This window comes from Quercus suber, unplaced genomic scaffold (genome assembly GCF_002906115.3).
Source record: "Quercus suber isolate HL8 unplaced genomic scaffold, Cork oak 2.0 scaffold_133, whole genome shotgun sequence".
NCBI lineage: Eukaryota > Viridiplantae > Streptophyta > Magnoliopsida > Fagales > Fagaceae > Quercus > Quercus suber.
In genome coordinates this window covers 460,584-479,108 of record NW_027069596.1, presented here as the reverse complement: position 1 = coordinate 479,108, position 18,525 = coordinate 460,584, and the positions used below count along the sequence as shown (strand labels likewise).

At 35.3% G+C, this 18,525-nt stretch overlaps 1 protein-coding gene across 1 annotated transcript; it reads left to right on the top strand.

Annotated features, from left to right (window-relative positions):
- Positions 1 to 11,699: 11,699 nt before the first annotated feature.
- LOC112030611 (chlorophyll a-b binding protein of LHCII type 1) lies at positions 11,700 to 12,716 on the top strand. The gene has a single exon (XM_024063283.2). The coding sequence runs from the start codon at positions 11,765 to 11,767 to the stop codon at positions 12,557 to 12,559; it is 795 nt and encodes a 264-aa protein (XP_023919051.1). The 5' UTR covers positions 11,700 to 11,764; the 3' UTR covers positions 12,560 to 12,716.
- The last annotated feature ends 5,809 nt before the right edge of the window (positions 12,717 to 18,525 follow it).

The following is an 18,525-nucleotide window of genomic DNA, read 5'->3' as shown; positions in this document are numbered from 1 at the left end:
AGCAAATTTTATTAACGTAGAAACAGATTTTATCAATGCAGAAAAAAAAATTGATTATTGTGAAATTTAAACATGAAAAAGCATTCAGATTTTGGTATTTAGATTTAGAAAACACAATTTCACAAGGGGTTTTATGAGAAAACAGTGAACAATTTATGCAGTGAACAGAGAATAATTTATGCAAAAAAAATAATGAACAATTTTTTAAATAATACTAAACAGAAAATAATTTTATGCAGAATGCTAGAAATAGTTTATGCAGAAAATAGTGAACAATTTTTATGAGAAAATAGTGAATAGTTTTAATTAATGCAGAAAACAGATTTTATGAATACATTCAACAGATTTGAATATACAGTAAACATGATGTGAAGAGAGCAAATTTTATTAATGTAGAAACAGATTTTATCAATGCAGAAAAACAGATTCAATTATTGTGAAATTTAAACATGAAAAATTATTCAGATTTGGCATTTAAATTTAGAAAAAACAATTTCACGGGTGTTTTATGAGAAAACAGTGAACAATTTATGCAATGAACAGAGAATAATTTATGCAAAAAAATAGTGAACAATTTTTTTAAATAATGCTAAACAAAAAATAATTGTATGCACAATGCTAGAAATATTTTATGCAGAAAACAGTAAACAATTTTTATGAGAAAACAGTGAACAGTTTTAATTAATGCAAAAAACAGATTTTATGAATGCAGTCAGCAATTTTGAATATACAGTAAATATGATGTGTAGAGAGCAAATTTTATTAACGTAGAAACGGATTTTATCAATGCAAAAAAACATATTCAATAATTGTGAAATTTAAACATGAAATAACATTCAAATTTGGCTTTTAAATTTAGAAAACAAAATTTCATGAGATGTTTTATGAGAAAACAGTGAACGATATCTAAACATGGTGTGCTACAACTCGCCAAGAAAAAAAGTTGCCAAAGCAATTTTCACATCATCAGCCAAACATTTAGATGTACTGAAAAAATCTTTCACATTCCTCTTGGAAACACTACAAGTCAAGAACTTACATATCCAAATGTGGTGAGACGTAAGTTCTTCTTTATATCCAAGTGGTCCACTCTTTCTGCAATACTTATCAATCATTTAACCGTACATTAATTCGGAACAGGATTGATAAAGTAATAATATGTAGCTTAAACTTCTTTCGCTATGGTCATGCCAAAAAATGGAGTGAGATTTTTCTTTTACATGTTGTTCTAATTTCTCATTGTAACCCCTAATATTTTGACCATAACGCTTCCGAGAAGTTTGAAATTTATGAGTATGTTAAAAATGAATGAACAAGGGGTATGAGTGGCCTAAAAATTAATATTTTGAAATTAAAATTACTATATTTTAGAATGCATCTATTTAAATAAATAAAAACATATGTTTGTGCGTTCAAATGAAAAAATTACTTATTTTTATGTTTATGCTTATTTGTTGATTATCAAAAAAAAAAAAGTACAAGGAACTCGACCTTACCAAACTTGAGTTCCACACAAGGAACTCGAGCTTGGTAAGCTTGAGTACCATAGAAGGAAAAAAAAAGACCATTACACTCAAGTTTAGTATTTACAAAGAACTCAAGCTTGGTAAACTCAAGTATTGTGTTGCATGGAACTCGAGTTTACCAAGCTCAAGTTCCATGTGGCATTTTTTCAATAAAAAAAAAATCCACGTCAGCACAAGTTTTTTTTTATGAAACTCAAGTGTTTAAAACTTGATTTACATAGCAAACTCGAGTTTCATGAACTCGAGTTTCAAAAAGTGGTATTTTGCTACAAACAGTGGTATGTTGCTAATAATTTCCGTGATAAGTGGTAAATGACCGATTTGGCCCTCTGCAAAACATCTGAAAGGAAATTTTTATAGTTAAAAAAAGCTACAACAGATGACAATATAATAAGACAAAGCTCTTTCAGTACTCCATCCATATACAGCGTAAAGGAAAATATTTTAGGAAAATATTTTTATAAAAACAATTAAAAGAATGAAACGTAGGAATCTAATTAAACTCAATTAGTGTAGTGGAGTGCTAGACTGCTAGTAGTGTGCTAATGTAGACTGCTGCTAACTCTTTTTACTAACGCTGCACAAAATTGCAAGGATGCTAGGCTTGCCAACATAGTGATCAACTAAATTTCTTGTTCAGACAGACAAAAATTCTTTCCCAACTAAAAATGCAACAGTTTGATATGTGTAGCCAAATTATTTTGACAGATTCCCAAACATAATGTGTTCTGGGTTGTCTAAATTAGTGAAGCTTTTGAGGCTATCAATTGTATGCAGATTTTGTACCTTAATTTATGCCAAAACATACTGGTTCTGTCATCCAAGAAACGATGCAAAGGAGCAATGGATTCATCTTCAACATTAAGCTGTTCCGAATGGACACTAATATTGTTTTCAAGGCTTGCAATGAAAAGTGAGGAGGCTACATGAACAATAACAGATGGACCTGGGTCCCCAAGGATAGCCTGTAGCTCCCTCCGAATCCATGGTCCTATTCTTTGCACTCTTCTTTCCTTTGCACCAATATTTCCTGATACATTCTGAAAGTTCAAAGATGAAAAATGAATTAGATCAAGTTAAACTCAACCCTTCTTTCAGATTGTAATTATAATTCAATAAAATAGTTTTGTATTAATCGATAATCAGATCCTTTGACAATGACTTTCATTACAAACAGGCATCACATCAAGATCAAGCACTAATAAATGCATTATAAATCAACCCATTGAAGAGGGAAAAAAGGTTTGTAGAGCTATGGACGCTAGAAAGAATAACGTGAATGATTAACAAAGCAGTCTGTTTATTCAATTGGTGATAACAATTGTATTCCGATAATGCAAAAACAATGATCCTCCATGCTTCAAAGGCGAGAAATAAGTAATCATACCTGCTCACGACAATTTTGGGAAGGTGAAGAAACAGCCCGCAAACGTCGGCTATAAATGCTGCACAAAATCATAGCCCAAATGCCAAAATTAGCACAAAAACAATTAGAGCTATCAGATAAATGCCTTTAGCAACAAGGAAAAACACAAGAAAAATTTAAGCCTGTTGCTTTGTGTGTGTGTATGTTCATAAGCCAAATGCCAAAATAAGCAAGAACCATGGAATCTATTAGAAAAATGACCAGATAACAAGAAAAATTCAAGACCGTTGCTTAATATGTAAGTCTATCAGTCTATGTACATGTCATAGCCCAAATGCCAAAATAATATTCATAATTTTTATTTTAGATAAGGTATCTGGCACGCCATTGAAGTTTTCTTTCAGCAATAACATCAAGAGGCACAGATCCTGGCCGTCCAAAAGATCTCCGCCACAGCAATGACCTTGGTTGCCAGCTAAGGCTATTTAATTCATTCCTTATTCTACGAATACTCCTATATAAAGTTGGGCAAAGGTAATATTTGAGATCAAAATCCCAATTCTAACAACAATGAACTTAATTCAATACAAAACAAAAGAAACAAAAACAAACAAAACACTCTATTTCTCTCCTTTACCTCACACTTTCTCAGCAGCCAAACACAGAAACAAATATAATAAAATCTCAACTTCGAGGCTCTACTCTTTTTAAACCAATTTCAATCTAAACTTTAAGCTAAATAAAATAAAAAAGAACTCTGCCATCACTTAACTCTTACTGGGCCTATTTCACAAACTAAAAATGCTAGTTTTTCATTTTCTTTCATTCCATTTTTTTCCTACTCCAAAACGTAAATTTCTTTTCTTTTTCTTACACTTTCCTCAGCAACCAAATAGAGAAACAAATATTTATTTTGAAAATCACTTTTAATTATCTATTCGGCTAACATCAACTTTAATCCAAATTTTAAGCTAAAAAACACCACAACTATACTGAGACTAATTCACAAATTAACAACTTTTTTCTTTTATTCAAAAGTCAAATTCCTCTTCTTTTCCTACACTTTCTTGGAAATCAAACAGCAATATATACACAAATCTCAAAATTACTCACCTTCGATGTCGATTACCTATTTGGCTGAAACCAACTTGAACGTCGTCGTTTCTAGTATTATCAGCATTATTATTGTTCAAAGCAGGTAATCTCTCTTTGTAGAAGGTCATCATCTCAAGAGAAGGTGTGGGAGAAGACGGAGTGCCAAAGAGAGATAAGGGGGCAGGGGTTTCGTCCTATCCCTCTTCCAACTTACGCTTCTTCGATCCAGGAGTGAGCAGTGATAAAGGCTCGTTCTTCAGACTCTTCACACGAGCATACTTACCCTTATTGTACCTGGTGGCCATTTCTACAAAGTGGAAGGTTAGAAGACTCAACCCTTATAAAGAAGAGAGAAATAAAGAGGTAAGCTAAGTCAAACCTACTTTTCTCTTCAGGAGCGATCTTTTTTAAGACAAATGCCGAAGGTTCAAGTCCAAGACAACAATCGTACAAATGACGAGGATCCATGAGATCGTCGAAGTCGTCAATGGTGAGGGCAAACTCGAGAGCAGCTTCAATACACCCTTGGTAACGCTCCTCTAACACAGGACAATCAGAAATTGCAAGACATGTCAACAAGGAATGGTCAGAGAATGACGAGTTAAAATAACTGATGTAATGAAAAGGTGTAAAGACGCACCAAGTGAGGGAATTTCCCATTTCCTTAGCAACCACGAGACCTCACTCCACAGGTCGTCGGTCATGGTTTGCCATCCAAATCCAAAGACAAAGAAGTATCGTGATTTCCAGTCACAAAAGGAAGCAGGAAAGTTATGGACAATCCTAGATTCCCTATTCCAAGGCAAAAGTTCAAGCTACCCATAATGGGTAGAGGGTTTTTGAGTGGTATAAGTAAAGAAATTTGTTTAAGGTAATCATATCCCCATTATGGACAGATACCTAGATTGACATATATCCAATAATCGTCCTCCAAGTGTTAGGGATGAGTTGACCGGGTGCAACATTGAGAATAGTGAGGAGTTGCATGATTAAAGGATGAACAGGAAAACAAAGGCAAAATGAAAAGGTAGCTTCGTAAAAACTCACCTCACCCTGGGCAAAGGAACAAGCTTTTTCATTGGGACGAGGTAATCTTGTGACAACTCCTGCAGCGGAACCTTTTTCGTATAGATTTCAAGTTCCTTTGTTCTAGGGAGTTGGACTAGGAAAGAGCATGAAACGGAATTGAAGACAAAGAAGAAAAGGGTTTTGAAGAAGAATGGGGTTTTAAAGACGATGAAGGCTTCGACATCACGACCTTAAAATCCTTTTCAAAAGACTCGTCGCTCAATGACAGACCAGTTTCCAATTCGCTAGACTTAACATCAATATCCCTATACTCTATGGCAGTCATCTTGAGGTGATGGGCGATCAGAGAACGGCAAATCAAGGGAAAAAAACTCTTCAAAACAGGTCTAAAAGTTCCACAATCTCAAGGCAAAAACAAGCCAACCTAAAGACAATGCCCACCAGAAAACTCAAGAAAGACTCCTAGTCTAGCAAAAAAGAACGATATAGAAGGTGTCTCTCGCCTAATGAAAGTAAAATCAACCATTTAATGGAATCTAGAAGTAAAGAGAGTCTTACCGTACAAAGAGTGCAGAAGCTTTCTTTTGTTTTTAGCCTTCAAGTTCAACAATGAAGAAGAAGGAGAATGGGAGTTTCTTTGCTAAGAAAGGAAACGAACTCAGTGCATGGGAAACACAAGGAAGAGACACACATGCAGCCAACACGAAAGAGAAATGTGGCACTCATTTGATGAAAAAGTCGCCCCATAATAAATATGATGGGACGAGAATCTCGGGGCACGAATAAAATGATGTGCTCGAGAAAAACTTTCCATACTCCCTTGCTCGTCCAAGCAAAGGACAACAAAGGAATAAAAGGGGCAACTGACGAGTATCATATGAATGGTCGTCTGTAACTTGCAAACCGTCTATAACAACGACGAGTAAAAGTATAGACAAGTGTAAGCGCATTAATTGCAGACAACATTCAATGATCGAATGATAAATAGGCACGAGACCGTTATCCCCATCCAATAATGTGCACTTAAAGGTTGGTTACGGACAGAAAATATCGAGATTAAATGACCATCATTGAGAATTAAATCTACCAGCTACACAGTAACATTAGACTGAGAGCATTAACTCAGTTTAATGCTATATAAAGCCAAGAAAGACAGGTAAAAGGACACGATTGAAACACAAAAACTAGAATTGAGATTCTCAGATAAGTTGAAACTAACTTCAACATTGGAGGGTCCTTGGTAGGACCCAAACCGGTGCCATTATCTTTCTGGTGCTTTTTTCTATACAGGATCCCAAGTCATCCATCAAACTGACAAAGAACATACTAACAAGGCGAAATCGAGTTTTATTAATTCAAACTTCGAGTTGAGCCATTTGATGTAGTTTTTGGAGCCATTAGACGAATCTCTTCCATCCAAAATAGCACATGGAACTAGCGGTCCAACTAAATCCAATTTAAGTTTTTCGAGCGCTTTTAAAGCCTCAGGCTCTAATGCATCAAAGGTATTCACTAGAACTCTAGGATTGCTCTCCTTTTCAAGCGCTTCAAGTTGGGCTTGGAATTTAGGGATATGGGACGATGACAAAGTGGCTTTGTTGTTGCTTTGCCATAATTATTTGATACTTTGATATGGGTTGTGAATATTCTAAAGTAAAATCAAAATAGATGTTTTGCACTGGGATCAGTGAGATATATATAGAAGGACCAGCGCATGTGAGGACGGGCAAGGCTTAAAAAATGGAGCAAAAAATTTTAGGAGCACAACTTAAATCAGAACTTTTGCCACAATTGTCTACATAGCAAATTGCGAATAGTAGATTTATTTGAAAATGATAAACAGTCAATCACAATTTTCTATATAAGATAATTGTAGCAAAATTTGTGACATTTTGTATAATACTAGAATTAATCAAAATAGAAGGGATTGCATATGAGTATTAATGACGTTTGCGGTGACAATTTGGAGAAGGTGGGACTTTGTGAGGGTTTGGATTGGGCGTCTACGTTTAGGCATCCACGTTTTCCTCTTCTTCTTTTTTTTTTTTTTTTTTTAGGTTACACGCGGTTCAAATTTGACAGAGAAGCACTGTTGTGGTACTGTAGATGTACCGTAGTAGCACTGTTTATCACTATTCACACACTGTTTACGCAATAAAAAATATTAAAAATAGGTCCACGGTACTATTTACACATTTAAAAATTATTTTGTTACAGTATTTTCAATTTTCAGTTTCAGCAACAATAAATTCAATCCAAACAGACCCTTTGTGATTTGTAATTTGTAATTTGTTGTTCTTCTTGTTTCCATTAAATTAAGTTTAAAGAGGATAAGGACTATTGGCTTAAGGGCTTAGGTTGGTCTGACCAAAACAATCCAGTTCTTTATGCATTTAATATGAATATATGATCTGTCCAACTTGGCACATGTAGTGAGGGTTTGGATTGGGCGTCTGTGTTCAGGCGTCCACATTTTCCTCTTTTTTTTTTTTTTGGTCGCACGCGGTTCAAACTTGACAGAGAAGCACTATAGCGATACTGTAGTTGTACTGTTTATCACTGTTTACATACTGCTCACGCAATAAAAAAATATTAAAAATGGGTCCCATAGTACTATTTACACATTTAAAAATTATTTTGCCACAGTGTTTTCAGTTTTCAGTTTCAACAACAATAAGTTCAATCCAAACGGACCCATAACGTTGGGGGCACGGGGGCCCCAAAACTTTTTTTTTTTTTTGGAAATCCCTTTGTAATAATATATTAAAATAGGTTAGGTTTTTAAATTGTAATGATTGGCCCCCACAAAATTTCATAGATCCCAGTCTATGTGAGTTTGCTTATTCTTTCTTTTAAAATCAAACGATGACCCATTTAATTAGTTTGCCTTACTGTTAGTTTATCAAGTAGACCCCACCCAATTAAAGTATAAACTTTTATCAAAGCCTAACAAATGCGTAGACGCCATGTGTCCTTTTTTTTTTTTTTTAATAAGCTTACAAAAGTGTAATGCATTGTGTTCCTTAAAAAGTACACTTACTGTTACCCCAAAAAAAGTACACCGTTTCCTTTGTATATTTTGTGCATTGGCAACACAAACTTATGAGTTTTTTTCTTCAAAATTTGATCTTTTCGTCATCATCTCATATTTTCCCTAGCTAATTTTATATTTTAATTTTAGTTTTAGATGCATTTGAGTTTAGAAATAATATTATTATATTTTAAATTTGATCATTTTGTATACCATATATTTATAAATTTAACATAGGAATATATAATTCTGCCCCCAAGCAAAATATCCTGTCTACGCCCTGCCAACTTGTTTCTTGCGGATGCATCTAAAGCACTAGTTTCTGCGAGGCCCCAATATCAAAACAAAATGGGTTTCTTCACCTTTTTTTTTTTTTTTTTTTTTTGCATGACCACCAATCTTCCGTAGAACGATTACTTAGAACGATGGCCTGTTGCGCCGGCGAGCACACTAATCCTTCCCACAGACGGCGCCAATTGTAGGGTTTGTTTTTATTACCCAAGCCCAAAGGATATGGGTTAAAAGCCCAACGAATCCAGAACAATGAATTTGTAGAGAGTGGATCGAAGGTTTAGGCGCTGGCCGGCGTTTACGAAGCATGAACTCTTTTCTTTCTTTTATTGAAAAATACTTAGAACAGTTTACATCTGGGGGATGCTCCTCGGCCCATGGCCGAGGAGGCTTTCTTTTCCCCCTCCAAAAAAAAACTCCTCCCCCTTACATTTTGCTCACATTTCTTATATATCTCCATCTTCTTCCTCCTGTTGATCATCTATTGGCCTTCCTCCTGACAACCTATCCCATCAAAGGTCATATCCGTGCTCAAGTGGTTCACCCTGATTGATGTCGCCCTGTCAAGGGGTTACATCCCCATTAATGCGGCCAGAGGGGTTAGGTGAACGTATTCAATGCTGAGGTGACAGTTCACCCAGAGCTTGCCCTTCTCCATACCGAGGTCTCGGACGATCGAGGATAGGGTCATCCTCGGACCTATCATGCGTCTTCGGCGTGGGCCATTTGGGCCTAGGTTGAGTGGGCCGAGGCTACCCGATTTTCTAGCCCCATATATATATATATATATATATTTGTTACAATAGATTATTTTTAATAATAATCAAAAAAAATTTTGCAACAAATTTATTACAAAAAAATACGATTGCAACAAAATTTTTGTTGCGATAATCTATTACCATAGACTTTATTACAATAGTGCAACAAATATTTTTTTTTGTTGCAATAAGCGTTTTTATTGCAACAAATTTGAGTTTATTGCAAGAAAATATTTCATTGCTAGTGCTATGTTTGCATTGCATTCACCACAAATCGGTCTCAACACTAATTTGGTAATCTTATAGCTTAGGACATATATTAGTAAACCATTTTATAAAATTTTTTTTGAGAAATCAATAAGGCTATTAAAACAATTAATCATTTTTTCATAAAACTTTTCCTGAAATGATTTACTAATATGTACTCTTAGAGCATATGTTAGTAAAACAATTAGTATAATGAATAGCACATATAACTCATGGACCATGGAGGTTAACTATTGATTAGATTCAATTTTTTTCTTTTCTCAAAAATCAAAAATTCTTTCAAGTGTGAGAGAGAGAATTTAAGAAAACTAAAGTATTGTTCATTAATGAGTTTGAGAGATATAACTAACTTTACATCACATATTAGCAAGAAGAAGCAAGAGAAAATATCAAGGGGAAATATCGAGAGAGAGAGAGAGAGAGAGAGAGAGAGAGAGAGAGAGAGAGAGAGAGAGAGAGAGAGAGAGAGAGAGAGAGTTTAGAATTGATACAATTCACTAAATGGTAGATCAAATACACTTCTCAATATATAGTACAATTCACTCACACTCAATCATTGATATAAACATTTACACCATAATTAGATCACTGTAACAAACTCAAAATTGACTCAACCAACTCAAATTTTCCCACGTGGTTTATAATAGAATTCATAACTACCTCTAAACTAATAGCTACTATACAAACAACAACGTTTGATTAAGTGATGCATATGTGTTATTCTAAGATTAAGGGTACGTTTGGTATACTGAATGAGGATTACGATAAGAATTGTAATTTTTATTACTAGGAATAAAATGTGTTGTAATGTAATAACTAAACCTATTCATTAGTTTGATTGTGAGTTATAATATTAGAATAAAACTTAACATTTATTTTAGAAAATTTCTTACTCATATAATTATATCTCTTTAAAAATTGTTATTTTTAAATTTAAGAGAGATATGTGTTATTTTTAATGATTTTTTTTTTATTATTTTTTTTTTTTATAATTGTTAGATGTATATGGAAAGTTTGTTTATTTGGAAATATATTAAGTTTTGAAATTATTGCTCTTACTAAGGAATAGTTAATACAATATTTTAAAGATGAATAGTTATTCCTCATTTTGAAGAATAGCTATTTATAAAGAATGATTATTCCTTGTAATAAAAACATAACCAAACTAAAGAATAACTAAATCATAGGAATAACTATTACATTACAGCGTCTATTACAGTCTACCAAACATGCCCTAAGATTTATCATATGTGTAGATTAAACGACACCGTTTGAACCCTTTTCTCTAAAGGGTGGACTTGTGAAAATAGCATCATTTGGATTCAAAGTTTGGGTTCTTTAAATTCTTACTGTTATCATCTCTCCCTCTCTCTCTCTCTCTCTAACATCACTCAACCTTATGATTTCTAGTCCATTCCTTAACTTACTTGAACATCATATCTTCTATAATAATCTATTGCATATATTATTGATGAAATTCATTTTCATTATGTATTTGTTTGGATCCGCATCCACGTCTACTGTGTTTATATTTTCAGCATTTTTTTTTTTTTGTAAAGTTTAACTTTTCCACCCATGCACTATTCGCGTATTTCAGATTTTTTCCGACAGAGTGCACTGTTTAGTATTGTTCATGCACTGTTCATGAGACCCATAAATACTTTATTCAGAAAAAACACTTTTCCACCTATGCACTATTCACGTGTTTCAAATTTTTCCGACAGAGTGCATTGTTTAATATTGTTCACGCACTGTTCATGAGACCCATAAACACTTTATTCAGAAAAAAAATATATTAAAAATGAGTCCCACGATACTATTCACACATTTAAAAATTATTTTACTACAGTGTTTTCAGTTTTCAGCAAAATAAATTGTATCCAAACGGACCTCATATATTAATTGTCCATCGTTGTGAAAATGAGTTGAGTCAATATCATCGGATATGCAAGTTTACTTATTAGAACTTCTGGTTTTTATTAATCATGTCAAATTGGTGTACAATACCTATTAAAATCTCCCACTATACTTCTAATTGGTAATTACATGAAAGTATACATTTAGCCACAAAAAAAAAAAAAAAAAAAGGTTCTAAATATTTATTTCAGAAATTGATTCTGATATAGGATGAGTGTAATCCGAAAGCTATACGTGGTGCACCTATATTGGTCAGAATCCGAAATGAATCTAAGGACTTGGTGGACCAGAACCTGCCAGGTGGACAAATAAAAAAAAACAAAAGCACAATCTTGAACACCCAATGGGATTAAAGATTAAGATACCATATGATAAGGATCCTAGCTTACAACCCTCATTATATACCGTCTTCATCAACCACTCCTTCCATCACTACACTAAATAATAGCCCATTAATTTCTCAAACTAGCCTTTCAGTTCAACAATGGCAGCCTCAACCATGGCTCTCTCTTCTCCATCATTTGCAGGCAAGGCAGTTCAGCTTGCCCCATCCACCCCTGAGCTTGGTGTTGGACGTGTCACCATGAGGAAAACAGCCACCAGGCAAGTTTCCTCTGGAAGCCCATGGTACGGCCCAGACCGTGTCAAGTACTTGGGCCCATTCTCTGGTGAGCCTCCATCCTACCTTACTGGAGAATTCCCTGGTGACTATGGTTGGGACACTGCTGGGCTTTCTGCTGACCCAGAAACCTTTGCCAAGAACCGTGAGCTTGAAGTCATCCACTGTAGATGGGCCATGCTTGGAGCTCTTGGGTGTGTCTTCCCTGAGCTCTTGGCCCGCAACGGTGTCAAGTTTGGTGAAGCCGTTTGGTTTAAGGCTGGAGCCCAAATCTTTAGCGAGGGTGGGCTTGACTACTTGGGCAACCCAAGCTTGATCCATGCACAAAGCATTTTGGCCATCTGGGCTACACAGGTTATCTTGATGGGTGCTGTTGAGGGTTACCGTATTGCTGGTGGGCCGCTCGGTGAGGTGACTGACCCACTTTACCCAGGTGGAAGCTTTGACCCATTGGGCCTTGCTGATGACCCAGAGGCATTTGCTGAGCTTAAGGTGAAGGAGATCAAGAATGGGAGATTGGCTATGTTCTCTATGTTTGGTTTCTTTGTTCAGGCTATTGTGACTGGAAAGGGACCATTGGAGAACTTAGCAGACCATCTTGCTGACCCAGTTAACAACAATGCTTGGGCTTATGCCACAAACTTTGTCCCTGGAAAGTGAGTGAGCATAGGAAATATTGGAATTTTACCTTATGTATTGATGTTGGTGTTTGAGGTGTTAGATTTTTATTTTTATTTTTGAGAATCGACGTGTTGTAAAATTGTAAATTACTTGCAAAACTTATGGAGAGTATTTTGTATTTACCTTTGGTTTTAAACATTGTTGTGTCATTTAATTAGTAAAATTTTCCTCATTGCCATTTTATCTATTATCTGCTTGTTAACTGCAAATTATGACTTGAAACCGGAATTGCTTCGATGTTCTTTTAGTGAACTTAACCTTCTAATTCTCTTTTATCTAAAATAAAAAAAAATTCTTAAAAAAATAAAAACCTTTAATTCTGTACTGTTTGTCTATGAAATTCATTTTAAGGTTTTCCTTATTTTTAACCAGTAAATTAAATGGCAATTCAATGTAACCTTCTTAGAATAGAGGGATAATAACCGTCTAATTCTCCCCTTTTTTTTTTTTTTTTTTTTTTTTTTTACCATTTAAAATGAATCTTGGTTTCTTACCCGCAAATGACTGTTAAACTTAGGGGTGTGCAAAAAAAACTTATGGAGAGTATTTTCTATTTACCTTTGGTTTTAAACATTGTTGTGTCATTTAATTAGTAAAATTTTCCTCATTGCCATTTTATCTATTATCTGCTTGTTAACTGCAAATTATGACTTGAATCCAGAATTGCTTCGATGTTCTTTTAGTGAACTTAACCTTCTAATTCTCTTTTATCTAAAATAAAAAAATTTCTTAAAAAAATAAAAACCTTTAATTCTGTACTGTTTGTCTATGAAATTCATTTTAAGGTTTTCCTTATTTTTAACCAGTAAATTAAATGGCAATTCAATGTAACCTTCTTAGAATAGAGGGATAATAACCGTCTAATTCTCCTTCCTTTTTTTTTTTTTTTTTTTTTTTTTTTTTTTTTTTTTTTACCATTTAAAATGAATCTTGGTTTCTTACCCGCAAATGACTGTTAAACTTAGGGGTGTGCAAAAAATTGACGAACCAAAAAAATCGCTTCAAACCGACCGAACTGATACAAAAATTTCGGTTTGGTTCGGTTTCAGTTTTATTATATAAAAAATTGAAAATTTCAGTTCGATTTTCGATAGCAAATTTGAATGCACCGAACCAAGCCGAAATATATTATTATATATTAATATATAATATAAAGTCTGCACACGTGGGCTTGGCCTTGCCAACATTAGTCAAGCCCATTGCCCTTTTTTTTTTGAAAGAAGCCCATTGCCCATTAGATAAGTTAGATTAACTAACTAAAATTAAACTAATTAACTTAAATTAATTAAGTTAAACGGAAACTAATTAAAAATAAAGAAAATAAAAACCCTACCTACCCCATTTTAACTTACACGCCTCCATCTCTCTCATCTCCCTCACCTCACGCCTCCATCTCTCTCTCTCTCTCACACAAAGCCTCCATCACACAAAGCCTCCATCACTCCGTCTCACACACACTAGCCTCTATCAGTCGACATTTGCCACTGGCCTCCATACGCCGCCCTCCACGGCTACTCCACATACCCCGTAGCTCATACGTATTCACTATCACACCTCAAAGCCTCCACTCCACAGAGTCCACACAAATTTGCCTCTGTTGCCGCCTTCACATGCTGGCCTCCCCACGCCGTGCTCCCCACGTGGCTTGATCTTTTCATTCTCATAGTGACTTTCTCTCTTTTTAATTTCTCCTCTCTTTTTTGTTTTTTGAGTTTTGTTTAATACTGAATCAGTGCTATTTTTTGTGAATTGTTGACTATGATGTTGAGTTGTTATTTTCTTATTGAAAAATTGATAAACCAATGTGATGTTGAGTTGTTATTTTCTTTTTGTGATTGTGATGTTGACTTAGAGTTTTGGAAAAATCGATAGCCCCATGTGCTTAACCGAAAACCGACCGAAATTGATAGAAACTGAATACCACTGAAACTGATGGTTTTCCAATTATTTTGGTCGGTTTCGATTGAGAATTTCACAAACCGAAAATTTCAGTTTCAGTTGGCCAACACTTAGAAATTGACCAAAACCGAACCAACACACCCCTAGTTAAACTTGTACAAAAAGTCCATAACTAGCAATGGCAGAAACAAGATTTCAATTTGGGGCACAAGAATAAAAGACATGATTGAAAACAAAATCAATTCTCTCTCTCTTTCTCTACTACTACTACTATTTAAGGAGCTGCATCTGTTTGAACCGGATTTTTGTATGTTCCAAAATATCACTACAACCTACGTTTAAGTAGGGACAAAACTTGACAATAACAAAGTAAAAATATATTTTTAACTCTCATCTAAAATATTTCCTACAAAATAGGATTACTCTTCCACTAATCCACTCATTCAATTTCAAAGCAACTATAAGTTTGTTTGTCTGTTGTTTTTTTTTTTTTTTTTTTTNGTTATTATTATTATTATTTTTTTTTTTTCCTTTTAAAAAAAGTTATCTTCAAATCAATTTTTTTTTAACATCCTCAAGTTTATCCAAAAAAAAAAAAATAGATATATATTACAATTTATTTAAACTATTTTCTTAACTTCTTTTTAAAAATTAAAAACAGAAAACCTAATAAAAAAACCCCCCACGTTTCTATAAAAAAAAAAAAGTTATCTACCCTGTTATTAAACCACGCCAGCAACCCAAGGTAGAAGCATTGTGTAAAGTATACACTGTTTAATGGCAGTGGAGACAATGAGGTCAGTGAGAGCTTCGGAGCCATTGCACTTGAGTTGATCCCATTATTTTTCGGCATCGTCCATAGGTACAACTCCGTCATCATAGCCGTCAAAGAAGGTGGAAAATGACAAGCCGTCAGGAGGAGGGCTTTTGATCATGCGTCGACGGTGGGCGCCAACGGTGGTGAAGAAGGTGACATTCACACCCAAGCGAATGAGGCGTTCGGCGAATTGGATGGCAGGGTTTATATGGCCCTGCGCAGGATATGCGACGATAACAAAGTGGCTTTGCTGCTGCTTTGCCATAATTATTTGATACTTTGATATGGGTTGTGAATATTCTAAAGTAAAAACAAAATAGACGTTTTGTGCTTGGGATCACCGAGATATATATAGAGGGACCAGTGCATGGGAGGATGGGAAAGGCTTAAAAAATGGAGCAAAAAATTTTAGGAGCACATCTAAAATAAGAACTTTTGCTATAATTGCCTACGTAACAAACTGTGATTAGTGAATTTATTAGAAAGTGATAAACAATCAATTACAGTTTTTAATATAAGTTAATTGTGATAAAATTTGTAACATTTTATATTTTTTTTTTTTGAGGAAGAACGGAATTCATTTTAATTAAGAAAAACCGGCTATGTCAGCCAATACAACTGGAAATAAAAGTGGTGGAACATCCTCCATCCACACTACAATATCCGAAACAGAAATAGCATGACGAGCTAATTTATGAGCAACAATATTACCCTCTCTCTTTACATGAGAGTAGTGTAATTCATTAAAAAAATTAACCTTACGTCTAATCTCATCCAAAATTAAGCCCACGGCTGAAAGGAACTCCGAATCTTCCCGTAAAGCCTTCACCAACACAAGTGAGTCAGTCTCAATGATAGCCCTTTGAAAACCCAGATCAGAAGCAAACTCCAAGGCGGTTGCAATAGCCGTTGCCTCAATTTCCAAGGGGCTGTAAGCCTGAGGGACCAGCTTCGACAATGAGCCCAAAACCAAGCCTTCACTATTCCGGATGACCACCCCAACCCCTGCACTATTTTCCTTCATGAACCTGGCACCATCGCAATTAACTTTCACCAGACCATGCTCAGGTGGTTTCCATTTTTGCACCGTAGGAGGACCAGTTCGACTTGAGTGAGGCAGCGCATTTACTGCCATGAATTCCTGCAAGCGTTCCTTTGCAAGTTGGGAGATTTGGTGCGAGCTACAACTGGGTTTATTAAGTCTGACTTGATTCCGTTGATTCCAGATGGTCCACGCCGTGACTGAAAAGAGCTCCACGTTTTGCTGGTTCTTGATCAACCAAGACAGCAGCTCTTTGAAGGTGAAGAACGTGAGTGAACCACGGCAACTCCACAACGTAACGTCCTCCCAGACCACGTCCAATTCAGCACATGACCACATGGCGTGGAGGGCAGATTCATGAGCACCAGAACAGCGATCACAGAGTGGGTTATCGATGACAGTTCGTCGCACCAGATTTTCCTTGGTGGGCAGGGAGTTTCGGCTAGCCCTCCAAATGAAATTTTTTACTTTGTTTGGTATCCTCAGTGACCAAATGCCACGCCATAATTCCCTATCTTCCTCTGAACGGACTGCACTCCTAGAATCTTCCTCCTCCGACTTCAAATACCAATATCCCGATTTGCTAGTATAAGCCCCTGTTTGAGTGAAGGGCCAAAAGAGTCTGTCATCCACTCCATGTTGTGGCAATGGCATGGACTTGATCAGTTCAGCTTCTTCAGGAATGAATATGCCGTCAATGATAGAATGGTTCCAGCCGTGTGTCTCATCATCTATCAATATCTCCACCCTTGCATCTACCATGGAATCAATGATAGGAGAAAGAACTTTTTTATATAAATTTTTTTTTTTTGTCAAAATGGTATAAAATAAGCTGTTTTGCATTTTGTAAGACTTTTCAAGAGCTGATGTAGTTGCTCCTAATGACGTTTGCCGTGACGTATAGGAGAAGTGGGACTTTGTGATTTGCAATTTCTTCTTCTCGATGTTTTCATTAAATTAAGTTTAGATACGACAAGGACTACTGGCTTAAGGGCTTAAGTTGGTCTGACAAAAACAATCCAATTCTTTATGCACGCAATATATATGAATATATGATCTGTCCAACTTGTTTCTTGTGGATGCATATAAAGCACTAGTTTCTTCGTGGGCCCCAATATCAAAACAAAATGGGTTTCTTCACCTGTCGTGTTTTACAAATATGTATCAAGTGGGACTTTCTGCGTATCAAGGCATTCCATATATGTATGGTAGTTGATTAGTTGCTATTAATTATTTTTTCTACAATTATCACTATGACTCGAAAATTCTTATAGTTTTTTATATAATTATTGAGATAATATGAGGTAATTGGTACTTAATATGAGTTGTGAGTGGGTATTTATTATTCATCAATCACAATTTTTTTTTTTGCTGGATTCAAATACAACTTATTAATTTGTAAATAGTGAAACAAAAAACTATAGCATTACTAAATATGACATCTATTTCACAACAAAACATTTGACAAATGAGCTGTGAATGCCTCCATGCTCAGCAGAAAGGGAAGAAAAGGCTAATTTATGAGATGCCCATTGATTTTTGTTGTTGGCATTTTTTGTGACTGGCATTATTTATCCACAAAGGATAATATTCTTGGTGAGTTCTATACTAAAGAAAATAGTGGAACTTAGCAAGCTTAAATTTCTCTAGTGCGATATGTCTTGAATTTCTGATGGTCTGTGGACTGTGGATGATTTTGTTAAAATAGAGTTTATTGTTATTGTAGGGTACACTTTCTTTATGTAAACCCAAAGACAATTAATTTGTAGAGTGTGGGTTGAAGAACTAGAGTTGACAAGGAATTTACAACAAAGGATTATCACTCTTCTTCTATTTCTTTCTCAGTTTTCCATCCATTTCCCCCCTTTGTAACAAACCCTCTCTCTCTATTATATAGCCATTCTCATCCTCATCTCTACCGTCCACGTGCTCCCCATCCATGGGTTTGCTCAAGTACCTGTCCCGTCAGGCAGCTTCTTTTCATCTCTGTGAGTGGCGGTAGGTTATGGAGCACTGTTCAGAGGTCTTCTCCACATAAATGCGGCCAGAAAAGCTGTTGCAGTGCATTGAATACTTATAGCATTACTAAATATGACATCTATTTCACAACAAAACATTTGACAAATGAGCTGTGAATGCCTCCATGCTCAGCAGAAAGGGAAGAAAAGGCTAATTTATGAGATGCCC

Coding starts and splice junctions, on each gene's coding strand:
- LOC112030611 (XM_024063283.2), top strand. CDS start 11,765: ATGGCAGCCTCAACCATGGCTCTCTCTTCTCCATCATTTGCAGGCAAG.